General features: G+C 57.8%; 4 protein-coding genes across 4 annotated transcripts; 2 read left to right on the forward strand and 2 right to left on the reverse strand.

Moving 5' to 3' along the window:
* Positions 1-1,315: 1,315 nt before the first annotated feature.
* Positions 1,316-4,383, reverse strand: BESB_001570 (uncharacterized protein; the record flags this gene model as incomplete). Its single annotated transcript, XM_029358912.1, has 2 exons — positions 1,316-1,959; positions 2,025-4,383. The coding sequence occupies 2 exons, from the start codon at positions 4,381-4,383 to the stop codon at positions 1,316-1,318; spliced, it is 3,003 nt and encodes a 1,000-aa protein (XP_029221824.1).
* Positions 4,384-7,544: 3,161 nt separating this feature from the next.
* Positions 7,545-9,774, forward strand: BESB_001580 (ribosomal protein RPL18A; the record flags this gene model as incomplete). The annotated part of the gene is made up of 3 exons (XM_029358913.1): positions 7,545-7,574; positions 8,773-9,129; positions 9,610-9,774. The coding sequence occupies 3 exons, from the start codon at positions 7,545-7,547 to the stop codon at positions 9,772-9,774; spliced, it is 552 nt and encodes a 183-aa protein (XP_029221825.1).
* A 919-nt stretch (positions 9,775-10,693) lies between these two features.
* BESB_001590 (uncharacterized protein) lies at positions 10,694-15,314 on the reverse strand (the record flags this gene model as incomplete). The annotated part of the gene is made up of 8 exons (XM_029358914.1): positions 10,694-10,858; positions 11,395-11,494; positions 11,755-11,905; positions 12,014-12,179; positions 12,629-12,901; positions 13,252-13,619; positions 13,801-14,070; positions 14,345-15,314. The coding sequence occupies 8 exons, from the start codon at positions 15,312-15,314 to the stop codon at positions 10,694-10,696; spliced, it is 2,463 nt and encodes an 820-aa protein (XP_029221826.1).
* Positions 15,315-17,377: 2,063 nt separating this feature from the next.
* Positions 17,378-24,064, forward strand: BESB_001600 (WD domain, G-beta repeat-containing protein; the record flags this gene model as incomplete). The annotated part of the gene is made up of 7 exons (XM_029358915.1): positions 17,378-20,326; positions 20,950-21,056; positions 21,509-21,736; positions 22,500-22,678; positions 23,327-23,433; positions 23,628-23,720; positions 23,993-24,064. 7 exons carry the CDS (start codon positions 17,378-17,380, stop codon positions 24,062-24,064), a joined length of 3,735 nt encoding a protein of 1,244 aa, XP_029221827.1.
* Between the last annotated feature and the right edge of the window lie 931 nt (positions 24,065-24,995).

Genomic DNA, 24,995 nt, shown 5'->3' on the forward strand with positions numbered 1-24,995 from the left:
AGTTTAACTGATCTGGCCGTGCATGTGCTCTGGATGCTGTCATAACTGTCGTTTTTCGTCTGTTGTATTGTCTCTTCAGTGTGGTTCTTTTCGTGTTTTCTCGTGCACAAGTCTGACGTGAATGGACTGCGAGACACATGGATACAGCGGTTGCCCAGCCGAAACTGATGATTATTCCTGATAGTAGATTTTGAAGGCCCCCTGTTGTCCTGCATACTGAACCCATGCGGGAGCCAAGGACGCCGTTGAAAAGAGAGTTATCAATTCCTGATATGGCTGCGGCAGTGTGCGTCTTCGAGGGTGAAGCCCCTTGAGCCCGTTACATACCATATGTGTTGCATTCAGTTTCGCATGTTTTTCTTTTCGGCGTTTCTTTGGTTTTTTTTTTTATGTGGACAGTGGGGTCTTTGTCAGACACCACTGAGCGTCAGCCCGTCGACGTCGCCTGGCCAAAGCTGATGATCGTGTGATAGTAGATTTTGAAGGCCCCTTGTTGTCCTGCATACTGAACCCATGTGGGAGCCAAGGACGCCGTTGAAAAGAGGATACCGCTTTTGTCTGATTTGGCTGGTGCTCAAGGGCTGTGCCACTGTGTGCATGTGTGGACGGGAGTTGAGATGCATCGTGTCTTTAAGCACTCCTCGTTCTGTGTTTGTGGTTCGCGAATGTTGACCTGTGAATGTGGTACTACAAACAGATTCAAGTCTCAGCGTACACAGTGACGCGAAAGAGGGCATCATTTTGGTCGCGTTCGATAGGTTTGACGTCTTCAGCTACGCAGCCGACGCTCCTCTGCGCAGCTGTGTCAGAGGACGACATAGAGACGATCAGATTTCGTAGATGCGCTCATCGCTAATCACTACATTCGCAGAGTGTACGGCGCCGCAGGGAAGCGCATGGAAGCGAAGCCGCTATAGAATGTTTCTGGAGCGGCATGTGAGAGTTTAAGTCTTGTCACGATTAACGTACACACTACGGGGCTGCTGTGAGTGGTTCTGAGCGATGAGTGCGCACAGGTTTTTTATGACGCTTTCAAAATTCGGTTCTTTACACAGCATAGTTAGTTGCAATCTCAAGCGATTGCAAGTGGCATGAAATTAAGCATGTCATCATAAGCGAGTGCAAACAAGGTCAAAATGGCGTTAGCGAAAGGCTGGACGGAGGGGCGGACTCGCCTTAATCCGCGAGCCATGAGGAACAACACTGCGCTGCGTTCCGTTACATCTGGCGTCTCCGGAAACCTCTGCAACCGCCAACTGAAACTAGGTGCTACAGAAATGTAGGCGTAAGAATCCCTGACACCGTGAAGCGTTGTCTAAACACATACTCCCCTCTGCAGCAACCTTGCGCCGTCGCCCGCGAGCATCGCGCTTCCGGAGGCGCTGTAGAGCAGCTGTAGGTGGTGGGGGGTGTCATCTTCGCCACCCGTGTGGTCGCCGCTGCCTGCGTCGAGATCGAAAAAACTGCCGGCAGCGTTTTCGGCTCTTCTCTCCCACGCAGCGGCGCCGGCCGCGTCGCCTACAGCTTCCCACCCGCCCCCCACCCAGAGCGCTTCTTGGGGGGCCTCTCGTGAGGCTTCGTCGCCGAACGAAGGGGGGAGCACAATCAGCGGCAGTTCCCAGGAGAGGCCTAGAACCTTGTCTCGAGAGAGTTTCTGCGGCAGAGCGGGAATCTCCTCGCCTTCCTCTGCATCTTGTCCGTCACCTGCGTTCAAATTGACGGCACCCCCCCCGGGAGCCCCGGCCGCCGTCGCATGACTGTTGCCCAGCGAGGCTGTAGGCGCAGAACGCACCCCCGTCTGCTCCTCCGCCACACATAAGAACTGAAACACGAGGGCGTAGGTGACTTGAACAGTGTCCGTTTCGAAGGAGGGCGGGTGGATCGCAGGGACATGGGCAACGAGCGAACACTCCTCGACACTCACAACAACCTCCTGCTGCTCCCACACAACCTGCGCCACTGTCGGTCCATCCGGCACGCTTGCAGGGAACGCTCTCTTCTCTGGCTCGTCTACACCGCCTGACGTCGCGCTCCCTCGCGGCGAAGGCATTCGCCCTCGAACGCTCGAGGGCGAGGGGCCGCCAGCCCCCCCCCAGAGGACGGCGCCTGGTCGGCTGAGGAGACGGAGGGGCGGGGACGAAGCGGCGTCTCTTCGCGGACGACAGACAGATGAACCTCGTAAGTTCGACTCGTGGCGCCCTCGAAACTCAAGCGCACGCCGAACGAGCCGCCCAGGGGGATACAGGGCGCGGAGCTGCCGGCGTCCGCCTCCGCGGTTGGCTTGGGACGCGCAGAGTCGGACCTCTCGCGGCGAAAAGACAGAAAAGGCACCCCCGGAAGAGAAACCAGACACAGAAATTGCCCGTTACGGGAAATGCGAAAGTGCTCGCGGCGCTGCACCGAAGCCTCGCCAGGCATGCCAAACGGTGCATCGTCGTCGCCATCCACTATGGTGCGCAGCAAGGCGCGAGAAGGCGTCGAGGCCGGAGAGCCCGTCGCGGGCAAAAACCCCTCGCTTTCGCCGAATCCTTCTTCTAAGTCATCTTGCGACGCAGGATGTGTCTTGGTTCCCGCTGAAGGGAACTCGCCGGCCTCCACGAAGGCCTGAAGAAACGCGGCAGCCCCGGGAGACAGCGGATGGGATGAACTTGAGCGTTCTGGGGACGCCACCGATGAAGCTACCCCCGGACCGGGAGCCTCGTGCCTACGCGTTCCCATTTCTTCACGCGTAGCCGAGTCCGACACACGTCTCTGGTTGTTTCTGTCTTCGTCGCCACGAGAGGTCTTGCCCCCAACGAGCGGTGTCTTCACATCGTTGCTATCGAGAGTACCGGAGTCAGCTGAAAGGCCGTCTCTCGATGCGTCCAAGACGCTGTCTTCTGCGTGATTTGGCTCTCCACAACCCTCGTATTCGATTTCGCCGTCGAACGAAGACGAGGGAAACGCGCGCAGCCCCGCCACCGCGTCTCCTGGCCGCAGAGGAAGGCTCGACGACGCCGCGCAGAGGACGTCGGTGTACGCTGATCCATACACCCGCGTGTTTCGGCTGGCGTTCCACAGACCGAGGGTCTCCTGGAGCGCACAGCGAGGCGACGAGAACGCCGACGGGTTGTCAGGCTCTTCTTCCCGATAGTAGGCCTCTTGCTCTCTCCGTCGCTCATCCGCCCAGAGAGAAGACACGTCTGACCCCAGGCACTCGGGTAGAAACCGGTCGTCGAGGGCTGCGGGATCGACGTTGCGAATCGTCTGCGCCGCCAGGTCTCCACCTTCCCAGGACTTGGTGAGGTAGCGAAACGAAATGGGCTCGGTATCACCGCCGGTCACGCTCGACGCCGTCGGGTCGGGGGCACGCTCGCGGGGCGACTGGCGAGCTGAACCGGAGGAGATGCTGCCGCCCCCAAACACGCGGAGCACATTCGGCAGGTGGAATCGGCTTCTGAAGGAGGGAGCAGAAGACGAGGAGGAGGAGGCGGTCTGACCCGGCCTGCGGGGAAACCCCGAAGACGAGAGCTCAGGGCTCCCTGTTCGGCGCGAGTCCGACCTCGACAGCGGAGCGCTCTGAGACACGGGTGGGGGAAGGACCGGAGGCCCAAGCGTAGGGAGGACAGGCATGTGCCGGTTGGGGGAGCCCAGCAACCGAATTGGAAGACGCAGAAAAGACGTGGAGGCGGCAGGAGGTGGCTGCGCGTCCCCTGGCGCAGCTCGTTGATGCACCAACCGCTTTGTCGCCGTCAGACAGAGGTAGTAGTTCACTTTCGTCGTCGACCCGTTGAAGGTTGGAGGGAGGAACGAGGGAAGGCAACACTCGTAGCCAAAGGAGGAGGTGATTCCTGGTTCGTTGAAAACAAAGTTGTCCGCGACAACGTGAGGATCAGAGAGGAACAGAAGCTTCGACCCCGAAGAGAAGAGGGAAAGAAAAATAGGGTCCCTCTTGTCCGCGGTGCTGCTCTGGCTTGACGGGCAAACAGGCAAATGGTCCTGCGACGCCTCTGCAGAATTACTGGTATCCCTGCTTCTCAATTTCTCTCTGGAGCCTTTCCCGCGGTCGCCGGCAAAATCCCCCAGCGATGCGCCTTCACCACTGCGATAGAACGGCAAAGCCGCGTGGCGGTATCGGTTTTGTCTGGGAGAGTCCAACAGAGGACTGCGAGAGGCAGAAGTAGAGAGAACTCCGCACAGCTGTACCGACGCGGACACTGCCACGGGACGATCACACGAGGCATATGGCGGAGCGTGCATCTGCAGTATACAGCGAAACACATCCCCTGCAAAGTAGCCTGCTTGGCTAGAGCACGCTGTAACGAAAACGGGGTTGTCTTGGTCAGCGGGAGCAGCGGGAACGGCTGCAGCCGTTGGAGACGAGAAAGCCAGGCCAAACCACATTGTGAACGGGCGCAGAAACTCGAACGCCGGACACGCCTCTGTCGTTTCCTTTAAGGGAAGGCCTGCGCAGCTGTAAAAGCAGTCCTTCACCCGCAGAAGGCCAAAAACGAAAAGAGCGTCGCGTGTTCCTTTGTGTTGTGTAGATGTTAATACGACGCCCGGCCGGCCTCATCGAAGAAAAGCAACCCAGCAGTTAGCACCCGACAACAGGATCGATTTTCCGCAGTCGGGTAAGCCATGCCTCTTCGTCACTGCGCAGACCCGAGGGAAAAAGAAGACTCTGAACCGAAAACAAAATTAATGGCCAGGCCGAGTCACGCATAGAATACAGAGATATCGCGAAAAGCCGTCCTGTGTCGTGTTCGCATGCATGCCTCAAGTGGCTCGCATGCACACAGCCAGCAACCATCGCCTGGCTGCCTTTACCGTGCTACAGTATGAAAATAAAGGTATCCTAAATGTGTACAGTGTCTCACTCTACGTACATCAAATCCTACTAAGACTGCTACAGCTTTCTCTCTTCTTAGCAGTGTGATCCGGCAGATCTTCGCAGAAACGTGTCGCGCAGGCTGTTCCCGGGCTCGGCTGTGGCTGTTCAGTTGCCCGCTTACCCTCGGTGGAATTGGAGCATCGCATAAGTTGCCCCTTCAGTTCATCGAACCACCCGTACACCTCCAGAAATAATTGCGCGCAAGCCTGATTCGGTCTGGAATAGCCTATCTTTCCCAGAATACTCAGAGTCAGATTTATCCAAATGCCAGGATGGGCCTACACATCATGTATGGACTGAGAACGGGTCCCGCGGGAACAGGACGTACAAGTTCGTTACCTCGAGAGAGTAGGTAGAGGGCGATGGATGTATGGCTTAAACTGCAGCTTTGGTTGCCCGTCATATGGAAGTAATACAATATTACGCATGCATTCTGTAACTCAGCTGCGTGCCCGGACGTGTTGCCAAACGGCCAATGAAGCCCATTCGAACGCAAAAGTACCTGCGCCTACTTCTTTCCGTAGGAGCTTGAGAATAAAGTTACCCCGTAGCACGTGGTGGGCTGGGTGCTCTGACGACAGGAAACATGAATGGCAAGCCCTGCTTACGCGCAAAAGCCCCGCAACGGGGAAAATCCCCTTCAGCCTCCGAGCCACGGAATCTCCTGCTTCGCTGGATTAGGATTGTCGCAAGATGCCTGAGCATAAACCAGGCATCACCTTGTTTCTCGGTGCCTCCTCCGCAAAAACACTCGCGGTTTGGCGGTGCCGGATCACTGACTCGCTACGACCTATTCATACGCCACATCCTCATTTCTTTGGCCAGCACAAGGTCCACCTGTCAGATAAAATACAATTGCATCGGTCGGGCTGGTGCCGTATAGAACGCGGTGGCGGCTTTTACGCAGTCCGTTCACAGAAAACGTCCATACTCCTGCCGAGGCAAGCTTCTCGTTGCAAAACGCCCGATACTGTAACATTACAAACCGGGCGGCGCCTTTTGAAAGTCTGAAGAACAAACGCACCAAAACTGGTGGCTCTCTCGAGCCTGCAACCCTGGCAAAATTGTCCAGTTTAGTCTCGACCGGCGAAAAACGTTTCCGATGCAACGACAGACGTGTGAAGCACACTGCGCACAAGCTGGCGGAAGCAGACGCAACAGTGGTCAACTCATAAGTGCTTCAGTTTCTCGTGCTTGCTCTCCAAAAGGGTGACGCGTGCTCGTGGTCCATTAAGGGCTCTGTTCCGATTGGCTGCTGCGAATGCGCATTTTGAGGAGACGCTCCGAGTGAGTATGCAGGTTGTCTTTTGGTGGGAAAAGGGGCGGGTCCCAAGCAACTTACCACTATATTCTCAGGCGAATTGGAAAAAGCAGTGGAGCATTGAGCCGGTGCTCTGCCTTTTCTATGTCTGTGTTTGTTTAATGGCCACGAGCGCTGTGCAAGGGTCTATTACTCGCTTGCGGCGTTTGAAATTTGCTCGATCGAAAACCGTCACACCCCACTCAGGGTCACCGTCCAGAACGGACTTACAACTCGTAGTTGCGCTCAGCCCCCACACCTGAACCTCACACATCTGCAGGTGATACTGTGCACCATGTCTCGGGCGCCAGCAACAGTGGTCACCTGCGAAAGAAGTGCTCTGTTGGCGTTGGCGCAATGTCTGGGAATAAACAGGCAGCCGGGTATAATCCCGGCTCCCCTCAGGGGCTTTTGTGTCTTTTGCACATGAGCAGCCTGAACCGGTACGCCTGCTTATGGAGCGTGGGAGCCACTGCTCCATTGGGAGCACAAAATCACACAGTTGCGACTTGTTGTTTCGTGAGTGATGGGGTTGTTGGACTACCGTTCGTGCGACAGCCTCTGCCGTCTACCTTACCACGACTGCCCACCAGCATCCTAGGCTGAGGCGCAAATCTGCCTATAAAAATCATGGTCGTGTATGCAAAAAGAACTATTCTCATTAGGCATTCGAAAACAACGGTGAACTCAGTATTACATTGTCATTGCTTCCCTCGGCGTCATTCCCAAATGAACGTCGTCGGTGTGTCGTGACTCGGCACCCATTGGCTGTGCGTGATAGTTTGTGAAAGTGGAACTTTCTCCAAAGGGTCATACGAAAACACATAGGCGCCCCTGGATGGCAGAGAGCCCGTGCTGCATGTCCCTGCGAAATAGGGTTGGTCTTCCTATCGGAAAATTTGAATATTCTGTCTGCCGTTCACCGGCGCCTCACACGCGTGTGCTGACTGCAAGGAAGCCCCGCCTGAGATGCTACTTGAACACCGACCTCTATCGCCGTACAAATACGCATAATGCTTCTAGGTCGCTGAAGTGTTTGTAGCGGTACATGCCTCGTCCGTGTCGATGTCTCCCCCTGTCATCGCGTACTAAAACAAGTTGATGCGGGGTGAGGACGCATGCATGCAGCGTCACGCGGCGTGGGGTGGAATCGTGCTACGACCCGCGCGGGTTTTCCCAAATTCTCTGCCGCCCGTCGCCGCGTTCGGATGGACGTTTCTCTCTGCCGGTGACGCCTGTACCAGCAGAAAACCAGCAACCTCCCGAGTCACTAGTTCGGAGGACTTCATCATCTGGTGTTTTGTCTTCTGCGCGTGGATCTGCGCTACTTTCTGTCTGCTTTGTGTTTCGTCTCCTACACCCGCCGACAAAATGAAGGCAGATCCGACCTTGCAACAGAAGGTGAGAGACAGTGGCATGCTTTGAAAAAACATCTCATATTCCATAAATGTGCACAACGTTTGTATTTCCATCCCTTATATCTGTCTCTTTCGGGTCCGATATTCCCCCTCTTTTGAGATGGAGTGTCAAGCAGAAAGACGGCCGGGCTGTCGCCACGTGGGAAAGCCCTCCCGCAGAGAGAAGGCAAACGTCGCCACAGTCCGCTCTTCCTGCTTCTTTCTCGCCAGTTTCCGCCATTTCGCTTTTTTTCTTGGAGGGATTGGAGGGGACTTTTTCCGTAGGTCCGCCTAGCCAAACACTGCTCAGAAGTTGCGTGGAACGCAGACCCCTTCGGCGCCGTCGACCCACATGCAGCTCCCGCGTTTGCTTGCACATGCTGTCACTAAAGGATGTGACTTCTTTCTGTGGACGTTTCTGAGAACAAGAAGGGACGCTTAGTTTGCTTGTTCACTGGAGCTGCCGGTGGGGGACATCTGGGTAAATTTTGCTTTTTTGTCGATTTGTAGAACGGGCGGGAGCTCGGAGGGAGCGCCTTGACTATCTGGGCCTCGGCCCCGTAAATAGGGTGTGCCCCTCTCCTGTTTCTTATGTTTCAGTTGAGAAGTGTTGAGCGGTTTTTCCGTTTTGCCGTGGCTTTGCTGTCGGGAGTGGGCGCGGGGGTCAGCGTGAAGGTCGCGTTGTTGGCAACGCTGGCGGGCAGGAAGTTTAGCGACTAGACTGGGGAGCTGCTCATGTGAAGGTCTCGCTTCAAAAATTGTGGTACCAGACTAGTTTTTTCGGTGATCGCCGCTGCGAGGGTATCTGAGGGTAGTAAAGATTCATTCGCATGAGAGATGAGGTACCTGGCGCAGACCGCGTCCGAGAGGTTCCTCCCGCGGACTGCCTTCCGGCAGGCGCTTGGTTTGGGGAGAAGCCGCTGTGAAAAGTTTTGCGACTCAAAAAGATGTTTAGTGGTTTCGGAGGCGGTCTGCCGCTCACCCGCTCGCTCAGTCCGGACTTCCGTGTCTGTGTAACCGTACTATCCAGCGGCTCGCGCCTTTACATTTCTAGGGTTGCGGCCCCCCCTCGGCCCGTTTCCGAGCCGGACGCTGGGTGCTGTGTGTGGCAGTTCGTTCACGTGCGTTGAGTGGTGTGTGCGTGGAAGCTTGCGTGTCTTGCTTTTCATAGGGTTTCGATGTGGCCTTTTGTCTGTTTCCAGATCTACCAGTTTCAGGTGGTCGGGCGCAAGCAGCCGACAGAAGCGGAGCCGTCTCCGCCTCTGCTGCGCATGCGCCTGTTCGCCAGGAACAAGGTGCTGGCTGTCTCCAAGTTCTGGTATTTGTTGAAGAAAATGAAGAAGGTGAAGAAGAGCACGGGCGAGATCTTGGCTGTCAACGAGATCAAGGAGAAGCGCGCGACCTTCGTGAAGAACTTCGGCATCTGGCTGCGCTACGACAGCCGAACCGGCACACACAACATGTACAAGGAGGTCAGAGACATCTGCCAGAACGGCGCCGTCTCTCAGCTGTATGCGGAGATGGCCGGCAGGCACCGCGCCCTCCCCAGCAACATCCAGGTAAAGCTCCGACACAAGCTGCGCGCAGTCCATACGGCGTCTGGCGACAAGCCAGAAAGTACGAACTCGGTGCATCTCGGGGGACAACAGGCTGGCAGAGGGCTAGGCGGGGCTCTGCAGGGCGTCCGCGTTCTCTAGGGACTCCGAAGCTCCAGAGCTGGTTGATGCGTGGCCGCGTGGGGGGACGAGTGCTTCGATGCAGTCCGCGGGCGTTCAGTGGGTACGGCGGAGCCTTCGACATGCAGGCTTTCGTCGTGCATATGCATGTGTGCATGTGTAGGGAGGGGTGTGATCTCGAATCCGGTCGTCGGCGGAATGATCAGCTCTGGCAGGGAGCTGTGACTCGCTTGCTGTGGGGCGTGTTTCCTGGAGAGAGCGGCCAGCGTGTTTGTTTGCGTAGCGCGGGGTTGGACTGTGACCCGCTGCGTCTGCAATGGAGCGTAAACAAAACTGTCGTCTGCGTTCTGCTGTTTCCCTCAGATCATCCGTGTTGCAGAGATCAAGGCTAGCCAGTGCAAGCGCCCGCACATGCTCCAGATGTTCGACAGCAAGCTAAAGCTGCCCGCCATCCGCCGCATCTTCCCTACTCCCAAGGACAAGAAGTCTGTCTTCTGCGCGAGAAAGCCCACTCTGTTCCTCCACTAAACTCGAGTGTTTCCTTTTCTATCTTGATTCCAAAGTCTCTGTGTAGTACGTGGCACCTGGAAACGGCTTTCGTCTTCTCGGTCGAAGGGCTTCTTTAGGACGCCCTTCTGCTGCACCAACGTGCGCCGCGCCGCGGGCAACGGAGCGGATGAGTAAAGACTGTCAGTTGAACCAGGGGGTGCAGCTCTTCTCTCTGAATTGAAGCCGCCGCGTATGGCGAGATCCGATGGAGGCGCGTCCACGGCAATCTTGCGTGCGCGCATCTGGTGCTACGGACGCTGTGAGCTGCCGTTGGCGTGGCGTCGATCCCTCAGATCACATCGCCGGATGCTAAAACTCGAGTTTTAGCGGGAGAGGGAGGTCCCAAAATTTGCTGATTACGAGCGCTCTAAACCGCTGGTAGTAGCCCCGGCAGCACGGCAGAACGGGTGTAGATTGTGGTTCCTGGAGCAGGAGACGCTTAGCGACAGGCGGGATAGCGGCTGGCATGTGCCGATGATTTTCTCCTAGAAATTACTGATGAATGACACGAGCTGTACCGTAGACTGGAGGAAGCACGGCACCCGCTGCCAAGTGCGCAAGCGCTCGTCACATGGTTCTCACGTACCTTGCGCCCGCGACGTGGTGGGAACACACACAAGCACTGCGAGGCCTACGGTGGTCGCTTAGCTACGCGGGAAACGATTTGCTACGGGTCAGGACGTCCCGCAGACACATGATCCAATTTATCTTCATAAGTGGAGTTCACCGGGACAGATAACCCAAGCGGAAACGGCACGGGTGGACGCACGAGATACACATGCGTGAATGGTTTGGGCATAAGCTTTTTATGATAATACCGACGTGCAGAAGTACTATTTTCCAATATAACCTGAACTTCGCAAGTAACGTTAGCTGCGGCTTGAGAGGAGCATCAAATTCAGGGGGTAGAAGTCCTGCCGGTCTTCGGAGCATTCGGATGAGAGACATGCAAGGCAGCTGCTACCAACCCGGCGAGGACCAGCGAGCCACCTGCCACAAGGCAAAGACCGCCGATGCCGCTGTGTGCGTAGAAGCCTGACGAAGAAGCCAGCCAGGCGAGAACCTGCATCATCACACGCACGCAGGGGTGGCAGTATGCGACACCAGCCCATTTCCTTCGGTGGTGGCGTTCCCCTTCCTCGTGAAGAGGAGATTCTGAGCAACGTGCTAACAGGGAAACTGTAACGGCACCGATGCGTCCAGCGGCAAGCCTACATATATATATGTAGATATATATAGATTGATAGATATAGATAGATAGATATAGATTGATAGATATAGAGAGATGGATATAGATAGATATAGATAGATAGATATAGATAGATGGATATAGATAGATGGATATAGATAGATATAGATAGATAGATATACTGGATATACATCCATTCATCGGGAAGACGGATCCGCAGGTCTCCCTGGAGAGCAGGGTACTTGTTCGGTTGTTTTGCGTCTCGAGTCTACACCGGCACATCGACTGTAGAAAACCACATAGCCTGTTCCTTAGCTAGCGCCCACAGTGGGGATCGATTTGACAACAGCCAATCAGGGAGATGATGCATACAAATCACTAATCCTTTGCTTCGTAATCATGGAACTCACTCCTGCGCCTGCTGCCTTGGAGGTGCAAAGCATTATCAAAAGCTGTGATGGAGGCAGTCCGAGCACGTTTTGCGCAAAAGGGAATAGCAGCCATGTCGTGCTGCAGGCACCAACACTCCACAACATAAGTTGCCTACCTGTGTGGCGGAATTATATTTTGACACTAAAGTGGTACGGACCGCGGTACGGGCTTCTAAAGATTGGCGAGCTACTCCTGCTGTAGCGTGTCTCTAAGAAATGCAACCTGAAACTCCTGAACCCCTTGTCCGTTGCTCCACCACGGCGGTTCCGCTTGATAAAGCAGCGAAACATGCTAGCCCAGCCGGGAGTATCCCTCTCGCGATGCAGTGCCTGACTCACCAAGCATCCAGGATCCGCACACCGGAGAGCCAGCCCAGAAACAATGCGTTCGCCGCGAAGCGATTGTGCCCGTTGATAAACTGCCAAAAATTCAACCCGTCCCCGGAGAGTGACCCAACCCCTCCGCCAGCGGCCAGAGTCCTGCCGGCCCCTGCGGCAAATCTTTCACCAGCGAGAACCAATCCGGACAAGCACCACAGCCAAGGTAACCCCTTCCGCGAGATGTCCTTCGATCTGGAGAGCCGGCTTCGGTCACCACCTATGTGCACCGACTGAGGCGCAGAAGGGCACGCGTCCTCTAAAGCGAAAAATGGAGCGAGGTAGAAGGAGAAGCAGAGAAGGAGTCCTATTGAGCCTGCATTTATGTATGAGACATCGTGGTCAGATATTTGAAAGTCTTCCTGCCCCACGAACCGCCAGGAAGCCTGAACAAGAAAGACAGCCTGTTAAAAAGGCAGCACACCAGCAACGGAAAACACTGTAGTCATCAGCGGGACGGCCATAATCGAGGGACTGACATTCTAATCAAGGCGCCTTCACTTGCTTTCGTCCCTTTGATAAGTCTACAACCCTTACAGGCGTTGCTGAAAAAAACACACAACCTTCAAGAACTCCAGGAAAGAGGCACCCAATTTGAAGGGCTACGCTGGGCAGTCTATAAAGGTGGAGTAGTGTTCGGAGTGCATACACTCTCTACTACCTGCTAAAACATCGCCAGCCGGTAGCATAGGGTTTCCCCTTTTCTGGTATAGCGGCATCACCACATGTTCTGTGACGGCACTCTCCTGCCCGACGCGTTGCCTTTGTCTATTTCATGTAGGCATTTCAAATTCAGGGCGCTGCAATCCCAAACCGGCTCCTCTTCCCGACTTACCATTCCGTGTAGGGCAGTTATCGCCGCAATCAGGGTGTACTTGAGGACAGCCTGGTCGATGCGACCTGGCAGTCGCGAGGACCGGTCGAGAAATCGCCCCGCGTCCAGCGGGTTTCCCGTAGGAACTGAGCTGCCTTGCCTTATTGCTTGCGCATGCGACTTGTGGAAAGATCCAGCAGGAGCGCGCGGACTTCCTGCCTCCGCGCTGGTCCCTCCGTAGAAGGTCCACATCGCCCCGGCAGTAACCAGAGAGGACTGCTCTTCCACGACAACCTGTCCATACACACGAGGAAAGCACACCACACGCGGTCGCTACCAGCTGTTGTACTGAAGGACACTTGGGACAGAAAACTGGAGCAAGCCCCGATTTTCTGTTCAAGTATCCCTGTCACCATCACTGCGCAGTTCCCTCTGTGAGCCAGGGGGTGTGTCTGTATTCCGGCCTGGGCGACCGCTGCCTCAAGAAGACGCGGAAGGCCCTCGTGCTTTGACAGGTCCCAGACTTATGTGACAAAAGAAGGGATGCAGTAGGTCACCACAAGCTAGACGTGGGCTTCCGAAGGAGACAGGTCCCTCCGTTCATCCTGGGAGAGGCGCATGAAGCGTCATGCGTGACTTCTTACCTCGCACCCTATGAACTCTCCACGGAGACATGAGGTTTCCCAATCGTGTTTGCTCTCTCTCATGAGAACGGACGTCAGGAGTTGCAGAAGGGCGAAGGCTAGACCTGTGCCCATAAGCATGAGGGGAACCCGCGCCAGAATCTCTTCTTGGAGGTAAAATCGCTCCCCGAGTCGCCAGGATCTCTCGCCTAGTATGGTTTGGGAAGCGGGCCTCTCCGATTGCGAGTTTGGCCTCGCATAGCCCGCCGGGGTCTCCAGAGGGTGCACCGCTGACAGGGTCGCGGGGCTCAAGTCGTCGGGATTGAGAAAGATTGAATGCAGGAGAGGCAGGACGGCAGTTGACACGCAGCGGAGGACGAAGAAGAGACCTGAAGCAGACACAGGGAGCCTGAAATGCTACAGAATGCGGAGGACGAAGAAGAGACCTGAAGCAGACACAGGGAGCCTGAAATGCTATAGAATTTAGGGTTTAGTCCGCAGAGGAGCTGAGCAGAACAAGGCAACGCCTGATCGCGGCAGACAACTCAAGTCGCAGTCGACCAAACTCACCGGCTGCGCAGCTTCCCATCCTGCGTCCTCCGACGCCTAACACAGGCGAGAGTTGGCCTCTGAGCGGCAATCCATGCATAAGTCCGGCGCCGATGCCGCCTCCAACGGCGTATGTGCAACAGAACAGGAGGGGGTGGCCCACGAGGGTGCTTGGTGTCAGCAGGAAAGCGGAAAGCAGGAGGGAGCCGGAGAGCAGCCACCCAGAGAGGAGAGCAGAGAGAGGCAGAGAGAGGAAGGAGATCAGCTTGAGTGAGAGCGGAGCTGCCAGCGCTGCAACGGAAGCAGGAAAGGCGGAAACGGTACGTGCTGAAAAGGAGGAAAGAGAGCGGCCTCCTCAAAGCGGGTCAGCGCAGTCGCCTGCTACTCTGGCCTGGCGAGGCCGGCCTAGAAGAAATGCAAAACGGACCCCTATTCTCACCACGAACCGCCGCATGCATCCTAGAGTGTGTGCAGGCCATGTTTCTCAAAGTTGCAGTTCATTCTTCCGCGTAGAGCCTGGCTGGCACGCACTGGCGCGCTTTGCTCCCCTCCTTGTCATGCGTACCTTGAAGCGCCCCCTGAACAGAGAGAAGAACCAGAATCTCTTGGAACCCCACATCCTGCAGACCGATTTGCCGCAAGTAAGACGCCAAGTAGCATGACAGGCTGCCGTAGGTCGCCCCAGCCACGCAGGTCAGCCCAAACAGACACACACCCACGACTGGCGCCCACCGGGGCGCCTTCTCGCTTGAAGCTCGCCACGCCAGGCCGCCTTTTGACGCTTCGCAGCTCGACGATGTCCGCGGGCTGTCGGTTCCGGCGACCTGCTGGAGGGCGGCAGGCAAGCTCGCGCCCCCCACGCCCCAGAATTCCGAGTCCTCCAAAGACTCTGTTCTCCCCGAAATGCCGCCGACGCCCTCTCGTCCGGCGCGAGAAGGGCCGCCGGCGCTCCCCGATATCAACGCCAAAGGGTCGCGCCCGCGCTGCATTTGGAGGCGCCTCGCGGCGCCGTTTCTGTCAGCCCCCTGGGACGGCGCTGTGGACGCCTCGCCAGGCGCAGGGAAAGCCGGAGCTGTCTCCATTGTGCCGCCGACGTTTCCCCTTTTTGGGAGGTGGCTCGCAGAACGTGGGTGGAGGTCAGTGATATGCGGCGCGTCCGCATGCCGCTCTGAGCTGTAATTTGCAGCCTGCATCCCTTCGCTCGAAGCCTTGCGCGAGTATCTTCGTTCGCGGTCTTCCACAAACGAGAGGCGGTGAGACGCCGCCGCGGAGGCGCGTCCAGCCGGAAGTCTAGGCGCCTCTTTCTCCCCAAAGGTAGACCGGGAGTCGCTGTCGTCAGCCTCTCCAGAAGTCCGCGAGACGCCGCGGGATCTTGGCATCGAGGAAGGGGGGGTATGGGGTGCGCTGTAGCGGGCAACAGCAGGGCCTCTGACCGCGCAGTTGCGTGCATCGTTGTATGCCGTGCCCGTCGGGACGCGCTCATCGCGAGCACGCCCCCAGGCGCTGGAGGCTTCCTTGACCTCTGCCCCGAGCATGAGCTCGCTCTCGCTCTGAGGGGGCCTCCGCGTTGCCGTTTCCGCGGTATCGCTGCGCTATGGGGAATTCGCGCGGAAGGCGCAGGACACAGCTGAAGCTGTGCAACCAGGTATATGGAAAGGAGACGCCCAAGCGTCACGGGGAGCGGAGAGTAGGAGCAGTTCTCGAGAGCGAGAATTTCAAGTCTGGGGCTTCAGAAGGGACTGCCCGGCTGTCAGACAGAGGGCAGCCTAAGTGCCGTCGGCTGGCCGCGCCTCCGTCCTGGGCTCCAGCTCTTGAAAGACAGAGCGAGCTGCCGGTCAAAGTAGTCAGTGGTGAATATCAGGAGAGAAAGAAGGAGACAGGTAGAAGCACAGGCCGCGTGCTTTTGAGAAATTCCACGCGCGCGCGCGCCCCGGCATCGCTGGACGAGTCCGAGTCCGCGCGTGTGTGCAGCGGCGCACACTGGCGCCCACCGACGTGACAAAGAGAAGTCTCTTTTTATTCAATGCATTTATGACGACTGTTCAGAGAAGACAACAAGAAGAGGCGCGCGACTGCATTTGCCATACGGGAGACGAACCGTAGGGCCCTGGCAAGCGAGACGGCGGCGTTCCCTCAGCTGGTGCGCAAGAGACCGTCTGTTGCCCTGACTCCATATAGAAAACAGGGGTATGCCTCCAAAAAACTGCGAGACAATAGCAGAGACTGGACCACCGGCGCGGGAAAAGTCAGGTTCCTAAAGATCTTGGACAGTTTGAGAAGACGACAGGGCGATACCCACCAGGGTGAAGGGGCGGTTTCCGTGTCTGCATCTATCAATAGCCGGCGAGGGGCGAAAATACACAGGACTGGATACGATGCCGATTCCAGCACGTTTCAACAGATCCCCGTGTGGTCGCTCTACACAGTTTGCTTTGATGGAGACTATATCCAGGAAAGAAGCACGTCAGCTCGGAAGCGCCGTTCTCAAGACTTTGACGAGACAGCGGCTGGAGACAGCTGCTACCAGATGGGCGCGGGCAACGGAGGAGAGGACGTGCAAAACAGGGCAGGAATTTCAGCTCGTCGCGAGCGACTGCCCTTTCTCCACTCATCCTTGCTTCGTTTTCAACAGTCAAAAAGTATGTGGTCTCCCTGCAAACGATTAATAGTCCACAGGCGCCTTGTCGCTCTTCGTTTCTTGCTTATGCCCTGCGGCCGCGCGCGATTCAGGTGTCTCCCCTGCGCAAAGCAGATCTGCCGCGGCACTTGTGTCCGCGTTTCTCTTCCTTGCAGGTGGAACCGAGAGGTTTCTCTCCTTTGCTCTGCTTCCCTGAAAGACAGATCTTCTCGAGTGCCCCTCCTTCCTTCTGCTCAACAGAAGCATCCAAAAAGGGGGTCGCCTCGACGCTGCTGCCGCGCTTCCGCTTCTGGCGGCGTGACGTACTCCGAGTTGCTGTTGCCGGTTCTTGAGGACTCGTGCGCGTCACTGAGGTGAAATGAAAGCGCGCACCTGCATTTCGGAGCCTCCAGCAAAGAGTTTTCGCCCCCGCAGTCTTCGGAGCCCCAGAGTGGAGTTCGTGCTGGGCGCATCCGAGCGCAGCGTCCGCAGAAGGCCCCTCTCTGTGTGCCTTACCGCTCGTTCCTCCCCGCATTATCGTCCTGAACTCTCTCGTTGGTCTCCGGAGCTTCCCCGACAGTGTGTGCACCTCCTCTGCTAAGCCGAGGAACTCCGAGTGGCGCGGCAGGTCAAGGTCCCTACGTGAATGCAGCGCATGTCAGCATCGGGCGCCGCTCGCTTTCCCGTAGGAAACTGGGGATGCGTTCTCTGCCCGCGGCTCCGTCTCAGTTTCAAAAAGTTCTTCTCAGAGCCCCGAAAGCCCCTGTCCCCCTCAATGGACTGAGCAGAAGACGCCTGTCGATTGCAGCTTTCCGCGCGGTGACTCTGCTCGCGGGCCTTCGTGGGAAGCGGAGCTTTCGCCCCTTCCTGCGGCGAGTCCGGCGAGCTGGAAAGGCAGGTTGTCTTTCCCCGTCTTCCTGTGCGCGTTCGCCCTCTGTTGGGTGTTTTCCTTCGCACTGCCTCTAGAACGGCGCCGTCTCAATGCCGTCACGGCGGCCCTTTGACTCCGCGGGCGCAGATTTGCCTCTCTCTCTCGAAGAGCTTCGGCGAGAGTTTTCTCCTTCCCGAGCGTTCGAGAGAAGCGCGTCGCCGACTGCGTTTCCGGCGCGCTCGCTGTCAGACGAGAATCCTTCGCCGCGGAGTGCCAAAGGCAGTGGGGAGGCCGCGAGGGGAGCGCTCCAGCGCGCCTCGTTAGCGTCCTCTCACCCGTCTCCGCCGACCCAATGCCGCGAAGCCTCAGCAGACTGGGGCGCGACCAGAAGCAAGCGATCAGGATGCGCGGACCGCAGACGGGGATCCACGCCTCTGCGGAGTCGCAGACAGCCTCAAGGCCGCCCAGTCTCGGCCGCTCTCTCGCGCGGGGGGGGGGGCGGCCGCGCAGCCGCGGAGACGAGCGCGCTTCCGCCAGCGTGCCGATGGGCGGCTCTCGACGTGCTGTTGAGCGAAGATGTCCTGCGGTGTCTCTTGTCGTACTGCGGGCCGCGAGAGGCCGCTGCAGTGTCTGCTGTCTCCGTCGCATGCAGGGGGGCCCTGGCGGTTGAGAGCCTCGAGCCCCTCTGGTACGCCTGGTGGCTAGAGCGGCGGTTTCACTTCTGGCCGCATACGCAGGCGCCTCCCGACGCCCTGCCCTGTGCGTTCGCGCTCGGCCTCTTCAGCAGCGAGGCCCGCGGCGCAAGCGGAGAAGGCGCACGCGCCTCGCAGGCGGAGAGGGGGACCGCAGCCTCTGACGAGCCCAGTGCACCTCCTTCGTGTTTCGAGGACGCGGATGTGGCGTCTCCCCACCCCCGCCGGGTGCCTCTGCACTCTCTTCAGGGCGGCGGCGGTCAGGCGTCGTCTGGCGAGGGAACCGGCGAAGCACACGCAGGGGACGTGGAGGAGGACTTGCCTTCAGACGCGTCGGCGCGAGGTCCGCACCCGCTGAACTCGGAAGACGGTCTCGAGACAGCGGGATGTCCGCGGACGACGCCTCCGCTGAGTTGGGGGATAGGGCTCCACAGCGGCGGCGTGTGGAGGCGGCAGTTCCTCTGGAGTTCCCGCACCCAGCACAACTGGTCCACAGGCCGATGCCAGCGGTTTCTGCTTCAGGCAGGCGACCACTCGCTCCTCTCCGTCGCTCTGCATCCCACTTATCAGTCGCCCCTATGCTCCTGCCATTCCTTGCAGTCTGTGTTTTCCACGAAACTCCAACGGCGCAGGTCACGACGTTCTTCTGCAGCGGGAACGGAGCTCCGGGGTCCTGGAGGGTCCTCACCCAGCCGCGGAGACTCCGCCGCCGCTGGGGACACCCCACGGGGTTTGTCGAGCGAGCTTTCTTGCGGCCAGAGCGGAGAGACTTCCCGCGAGTTTTCGGCGCAGGAGACAGAGTTGAGCTCTGCACTCTCTAGCGCGTGCGATCTCCCTTCTCTCGCCGCAGGCGTGGACGAAGGCATGCTCCATCGAGTGGAGGCGACGGCCAAATGCGCATCACTCTCTTGCTCTACGGTGCCGGAGGAGACGAGAGGAGACAGAGGGGAGAAGCCCTGGTGCCCGTCACCCGTGGACCGCCTCCGGCAGAAGAGCGCGGAGGGTCGGAAGTCAGCCTCGTCGGCAGGCGGGCGGCCTGGCAGCCGCTCTCGCCACCGGGAGCTCTGCAATGACTGCAGTGACGAAGACACCAGCGGCCGCGCGGAGTACCCGAACGAGGGCGACACTTCTCCGCGCCTTCCGGATCTGGGCTTCCGGGCACGATTCTTCTACGTGGAGGGCGGCCTGGGGAACGTCCTCGAGCAGCGGACATGCTTTTTCACTGCATCGCCTGACCGCGTGGCTCTCCACGAACACATGCCTTCATCCAGCGGGGGGGCGCTCACGAGCCGCGCCGACCGCCACAGCCAGAGCGACCTGCGAAGCAGCGGAAAGCCTGAGGAGAAGAAGGGTCGCTCGCCGATGCCTTCGCCCTCTCTGGGCCCGCGACTGCATCCTGACGTGCTGTCGAAGCTGCTGAGTTCTCCCTGTCTGCCATCCACTGACGCGGCGCCGCCAGCAAGCGCGCGGGAGGGCGCGATCTCGGACCTCGACTCATACGAAATGTATCTGTGGAGCCAAACAGGGTGTGCACCAAACAACTTCAAAAACCGGACGTCCTCCGCGGGCGGAGGACTGGGGGCGAGAGAGAACTCCGACTCAGGCGCCTCTCGCAGCGCGTTGAGTGCGTTCGAGGGAGGCGGAGCCTCCAGCCTGCTGGGACCTCTCCACGCGGGCGGGTCTGCGGGCGGAGGCGGAGGCGGGCGGCGGAACAAAATGAAGAACAGGCGAAACGGCCCCTCTTGGCGGAAAGCCAGCGCCGAGGGGCCGGAGGAGTCGCCAGCGCTGTCGCCGAATGAGGGCGCAGCGGCGAGGGAGCGACAGGCGTGCTGTCCGACGCCGCCTCCATTCTCCCTCGAGCCTGCACTCCACGCTGAACCTGCCTCAGGAGCAGGCCGGGAAGGCAGACGGAGTCTCGATGCGCCAGGGGAGGCCTGCGTCAAAGCTTCGGCGTGCGGGAATCTCCGAGAGAAAGGCAATCGCCAGCGCAGTTGGACCGATCTCCTGTCTGTCTCTGGGGGCGCGGCAAACAGTAGGCCAGCCTCCGCAGGAGGCTGGCTAGCGAAGGGGCAGAGGCGGTCCTCTGCGTCTTCGTCTATGCATTTCGCAGGAGCCGCGGCTTCGCGGCCTCGCGTTCACGATCTTTCACGCTTCAGCAGAGACGGAGCCTCGCTCCTCTCCTGCAGAATCCACACTGAAACTGGGCGCATAGCGTGCACTCTCGGCGTCGAGGGCGCCTGCGATCTCGGCGGCGGGCGCGTCGGCAGGCGCCGGAAGAAGAGCGGCGGCGGCGGCAACTCGGGGTGGTCAGGATCTGGAGGTTCCCCTCTGTGTGAAGGGCGAGTGTATGATCTGCACAGCGGCCAGGTGAGACAAAAAGACAAGCCAAACAACAAGGATTTATTCGGCATTCCTATGCATTCTGCAAGCACCAAAGAGCATTGCCTTGGCTGCAGGCGTTCACCTGATCCTTCCACAAAGGGTGAAGGGCGGCGTACTGACCAGGCTAGGCTGCCATCGGGCCTCGAATGGCCAGTAGGCGTACGCCTAGGGTCTTGGAGGGGGGGGAGGGTCGTCTGCTTCGCATATGTCTTCTTTCTGGAAATAGGCTGCCCCAGAGGTTTCTCTGTTTCACAGTGAATAATTGCCTGTTGAGAAGCTAACTCCTGCGCGATAGCCTGAGTCACGATAACCCGCTCGATGACGCCTAGACTTCACACAGGCCGCCACTGCGGTCAAGTGAGGAAGACGCGTCTCTCTGGTGATGGCTGGCACCTCCTTGAAGGACAGGGTTTCTAGTGAAGGACAGGGTTTTTAGTAGAGGCGAGGTCCGTGCTTTGAGCTCCCTGGGACAAGGCCCCACACTCAGGGGAGGCGCAGAGGGAGGAGTGGCGAAAGAGCTCGTGGCGCCCCATCGATGAGAGTCTCAAGGAAGCGTAAAAGTGGAGGCGTGTCTGCGTCGGATGTGCGTGTGTCTGGTGTGCCTCCAGCTCGTCTGCTCTCTCGACATCGACGGAGCTGGCCTGCATCAGCTGCAGTTCCAGTATGCGTTCTCTGACGACGCGGGTCTTCTATTCGGGTTTGACAGATGGCATCGGTGAGGAGAGACCTGTGGGGAGCCGCCGGCTCATGTGCGCTGTAGCATGGTGCAAGCCTAGCGGGTTTTTTCCCTCCCTCCTGGCTGGAGAGCCTCGTCTCCACGCCAAAGCGCACACAGCGTCCGTCTCTGCGGAAGCCAGGTGTCATTCTTTGCTTCGGAATAGGCTGTGCGCATCCTCCGTCGCCACCCCTACAGAGTTTCTGCCGGCGCGTACGGGGAATCGTCCTTCGAACTTTTGATCGTGGCACGCATACGCGTCTTGCGGCAAGCGGAGGAGCGAGGTTCCGGTTTTCCTGTTCAAAGAGGAGGCAGAGGCAAGTCGTCAGGTGGTGCACTCGCGAACGCACCCCCTAGGTTATCTATGCGGGCTACCGGTCTCGCCGCTAGGAATTATAAGAGGGGGGCTGCGTCATGCGTCACCCTGTGTGTGTGTTGCGCATGCGACTCAGCGAGTTCGTGTGCTGGAACCTCGCGGGTCTCTGCGAGGGACAAAGCCGGCTTGACGCTGCAGCAGTCATTGTGGCGCACGCGGACGGCATCCTGGCGATGGACGTCGCTGGCCGTGCGCCCGGGCCCCATTCCGTGACGGGCGACTGCCGAGTGCTAGCTGGCAGCCGCGACGACACAATCAGTCTCTACGCTGTAGACCCTTTCGTCCGGCTGCAGACTTTCGCAGGGTGAGCAGATCCTCGTCCAGGGAACGAACTCGTGGGCTGTCCTTTGGGGAGCGCCCTCGGCTTCTGTGTGTATGCTTTCTCGAGCTAGTCGTGAGCCCGACCCTGCTCCATTCGTCCTGTGTCGAACCTTGCCGCGTATGCGCGTGGGTAGAGTGATGAAAAGCCCCGACACCAAAGGGTGCAGACGGATGTCAATCTGCTGTGGAGAGAGGTGGATGCTGCTTGTCGTGACGGTGTTAATATCTATAGGTGGGGATAAGCTTGTGAAAGCCCTCACATGCAATAGTTGCATTCCGCGCTGCTCTCACTGGGATTCTTCAGACATTATTTTGTGACTTTTTCAAACAAAACGGGCGGATATATCGAAGTGCATAGACACGGTCTCAACGGGCGCGTGGACGCCAGGCATCACGCGGGAGTGGTGTCCTGCAGTCACAGAATACGGTGGTCTGTATATCAGACCTGGGGTCGCCTTCAGTGCCCAGGAGCTGTGATGCATGTATTCTTCGATTTGACTGAACGCGTAAGGCTACCGAGCTGAATAGTGTGCCACATTGGTGCCTTTTTTGTTTATATATGTGCTTTCCCACAACTGCGTGCGTACGGCGATGACAACAGACACTCATGCGGCAATCAAATAGAAGTGCAGATTTTCCACCATGCCAGCTTTCCCGCAGTCAGGCATATGGGCTCACACGAGGCGTGTATTTTCCTCTTTACGGTCCCGGAAGTGTGTGACTGCGTCACTCTTTTCAATCGCCAGGCACGAGGGAGAAGTATCAGCTGTTCGCTGGCTCGCGAGGACGCCCTGCAATGAACCGGATGCATGCGGGTGCATCTGCTCACGTCGTCAGAACGCGGACATTTTCGCCTCCGGTTCCTACGACGCGCTGGTCAAGATTTGGGATGTGCGGCAGCGAGCCCCGGCGAGCCTGCATCCAGGTAAGCAGCGAACCACCAGTACTATTTGCAAAGAATGCCAGCGGATTAAGTCGCTTCTCCGAGTGGAATAGAGTCGGGCAGTGTGGATGCAAACACAGTCTGTTTTTGCAAACAGAAGCGCCAGGGCGTTTGTGTGGTAGAAGTAAGAGTGCTTGTGCACAAATCGCGGCTGCGATTCTCAAGGCAGTGTTCCTTTGCCAATGAGATGTTGGACGCTCCGTTCACTTTTGCGATGGACTCGACGTCTGCTGGCAAAATGGGGAGTTGATTCGGGCGGGTAGTGCATGAGACGCTCGTGACGGGACGCTCAAATGGTTCCGGAGAGTCTGCTGCGGCGAGACGATGTTCCATAGCAGAAAAGGCTGTGTTGATTCGGAGGCATGGTCGTGTCTGAGTTTACGGTGATTATTAGCAAGGCCGAACAAGCTCCCCTTTTTTTCAAACAGCGGGGGAGTATTGACGCGGTTGTATCAATCGGGTGGCTACCATTCATATGATAACGGATCATACAGAAGTTCTCGAATACAGCCTAGCACCAGCGTCCCCAGTACATGTGGATACGCCGCGATGTAGTAAATTACCCTTCGCCTGGAGGCGCTAGAAGGATTGAGGGCGTCTCTCACTTTTTTTTTCATTTGCTTCGCACAGAGCGCCAATTGACTCTGCTTGAGCACCACAGCCGCATCAGCAGCATTGCTGCCGCGGGGCCTGACCAGCGCACGCTCTTAACAGGAGATACAGACGGCGTTGTCAAGGTGAGAATACACATACCTCGAGACATTCTATTTTCTTCCCGCTGATCAGATGCCTCACACCTGCATCCAGATTTGAACCAGCTCTCCCGTTCAGCGGGACGCCTGATGAATGCACTGGGAGCTTCACGGGCAGTAGCAGTGTTGGATTGCTAGCCGAATCCGTGGAGTGACGCATCGTTTCGATTACCTTGCAGCTCTGGGATCTTCGGCAGTGCACCAAGTCGGTCTGCACGGTTCAGTACGATGGGCCCGTGATAGAACTGCATGCGAATGCGGCTTTCTGCCTGGTAAGTTTCAGTGTCTACGAAAATCAGTAGTATTTTGTTTCGGGAGTTGTAGGGAAGCTTCCTTGTGATCGCAAAGACTCAGGGTCTTCTGCAGCCGAAGGGTGTACCGGAAGTCGCAGTACGACCTCGTCGAAAAGTCCCTGTCCTGTAGTGTATTCTCGTGGATATTACGGGCTTCACTCGCCCGCCATTAGACACAGTAAGATCGGCACGGGGTGACGCTAAAAAAAGGTCATCTGGGGCTGGTGTGTTGTGGTTCCGTGAATGCGCAGGTATGCGTGAGCTCGCGCCGAGGAAAGGACGGGGTATACGTGATGGATTTTAGCGCGGATCTGCCAGTTTGAGTGAAGGCTTGGAATATAATTTTCCTGTCATTGAGTTTCCACATCGACTGAAGACTCCTCGGCTGAACATAATCGGCCCTTGATCGAGTTTTTGTATTCCAGCGAGCCGGTGATTGGCGACGATCCTCAAACGAGGATGAGGAAGTACACTCCACGGCAGAGGTCGAGCGAGCAGCGGCGGGGCTCCGGTTCATTCCCTTGATCAGCGTGCCAGTATGCCCGATGCATGCCGTGAATGATCGGCACGGACGATCACCGCAGTCTGAAGCGGCGTGGATACCGCAGATACGCTGCTTCAATGTAGTCAAGGCAGGGCTCATCTGCCACGTACTGCGAACTATGGAACTATCGTCGCTAGGGGTCTTTGTTGCTGGCAGATATAAAGGCACACATCTGACGTCCACTCTTGCTGCAGTTCTCAGGGACAAGTTAGTCGAAGGGGAGTTGCTTCACGCAAAAATATTGAGTTCCGACTAGTGAGATCGCTCTATGTGACAACCTCAGTCGCCGATGGCATCGTTTTTTACCCATTGGACTCCCAACCAGACGCTAACGGTCCCGAGAGAATTCGGTACTGTAAACTGATGACTAAGACGCCACCTGAACCGCCAACTGTGGCCCTGTTCTAGACAGCTGTGTGCCTCGGCCGACGGTGGACCCCCAGAAAAGGCCTGGCAGCGAATTATGACAAGCACGTCTGAATAAGCATCATCTCCGGCAGCTGCGGCACACGAGTTCTTAGGTGTAAGGTACGCCGGCAGTGCCGTGAATCCTGAAGGTAGAGACGCTAAACAGTGGAGTGTGACGAGCTGTGAAGCTGCGGTAGGCGCTACGGCGCGACGCGCCCCCTTCGAATCGTCTCAGACTCTGCGAGCCGCAGGCACATCAAGTACCTCTTCTGTGGCACTACAGTGCAGAAAGCAATCTCTAG

The sequence above is a fragment of the Besnoitia besnoiti genome, chromosome I (genome assembly GCF_002563875.1).
Source record: "Besnoitia besnoiti strain Bb-Ger1 chromosome I, whole genome shotgun sequence".
Taxonomy (NCBI): Eukaryota; Apicomplexa; class Conoidasida; order Eucoccidiorida; family Sarcocystidae; genus Besnoitia; species Besnoitia besnoiti.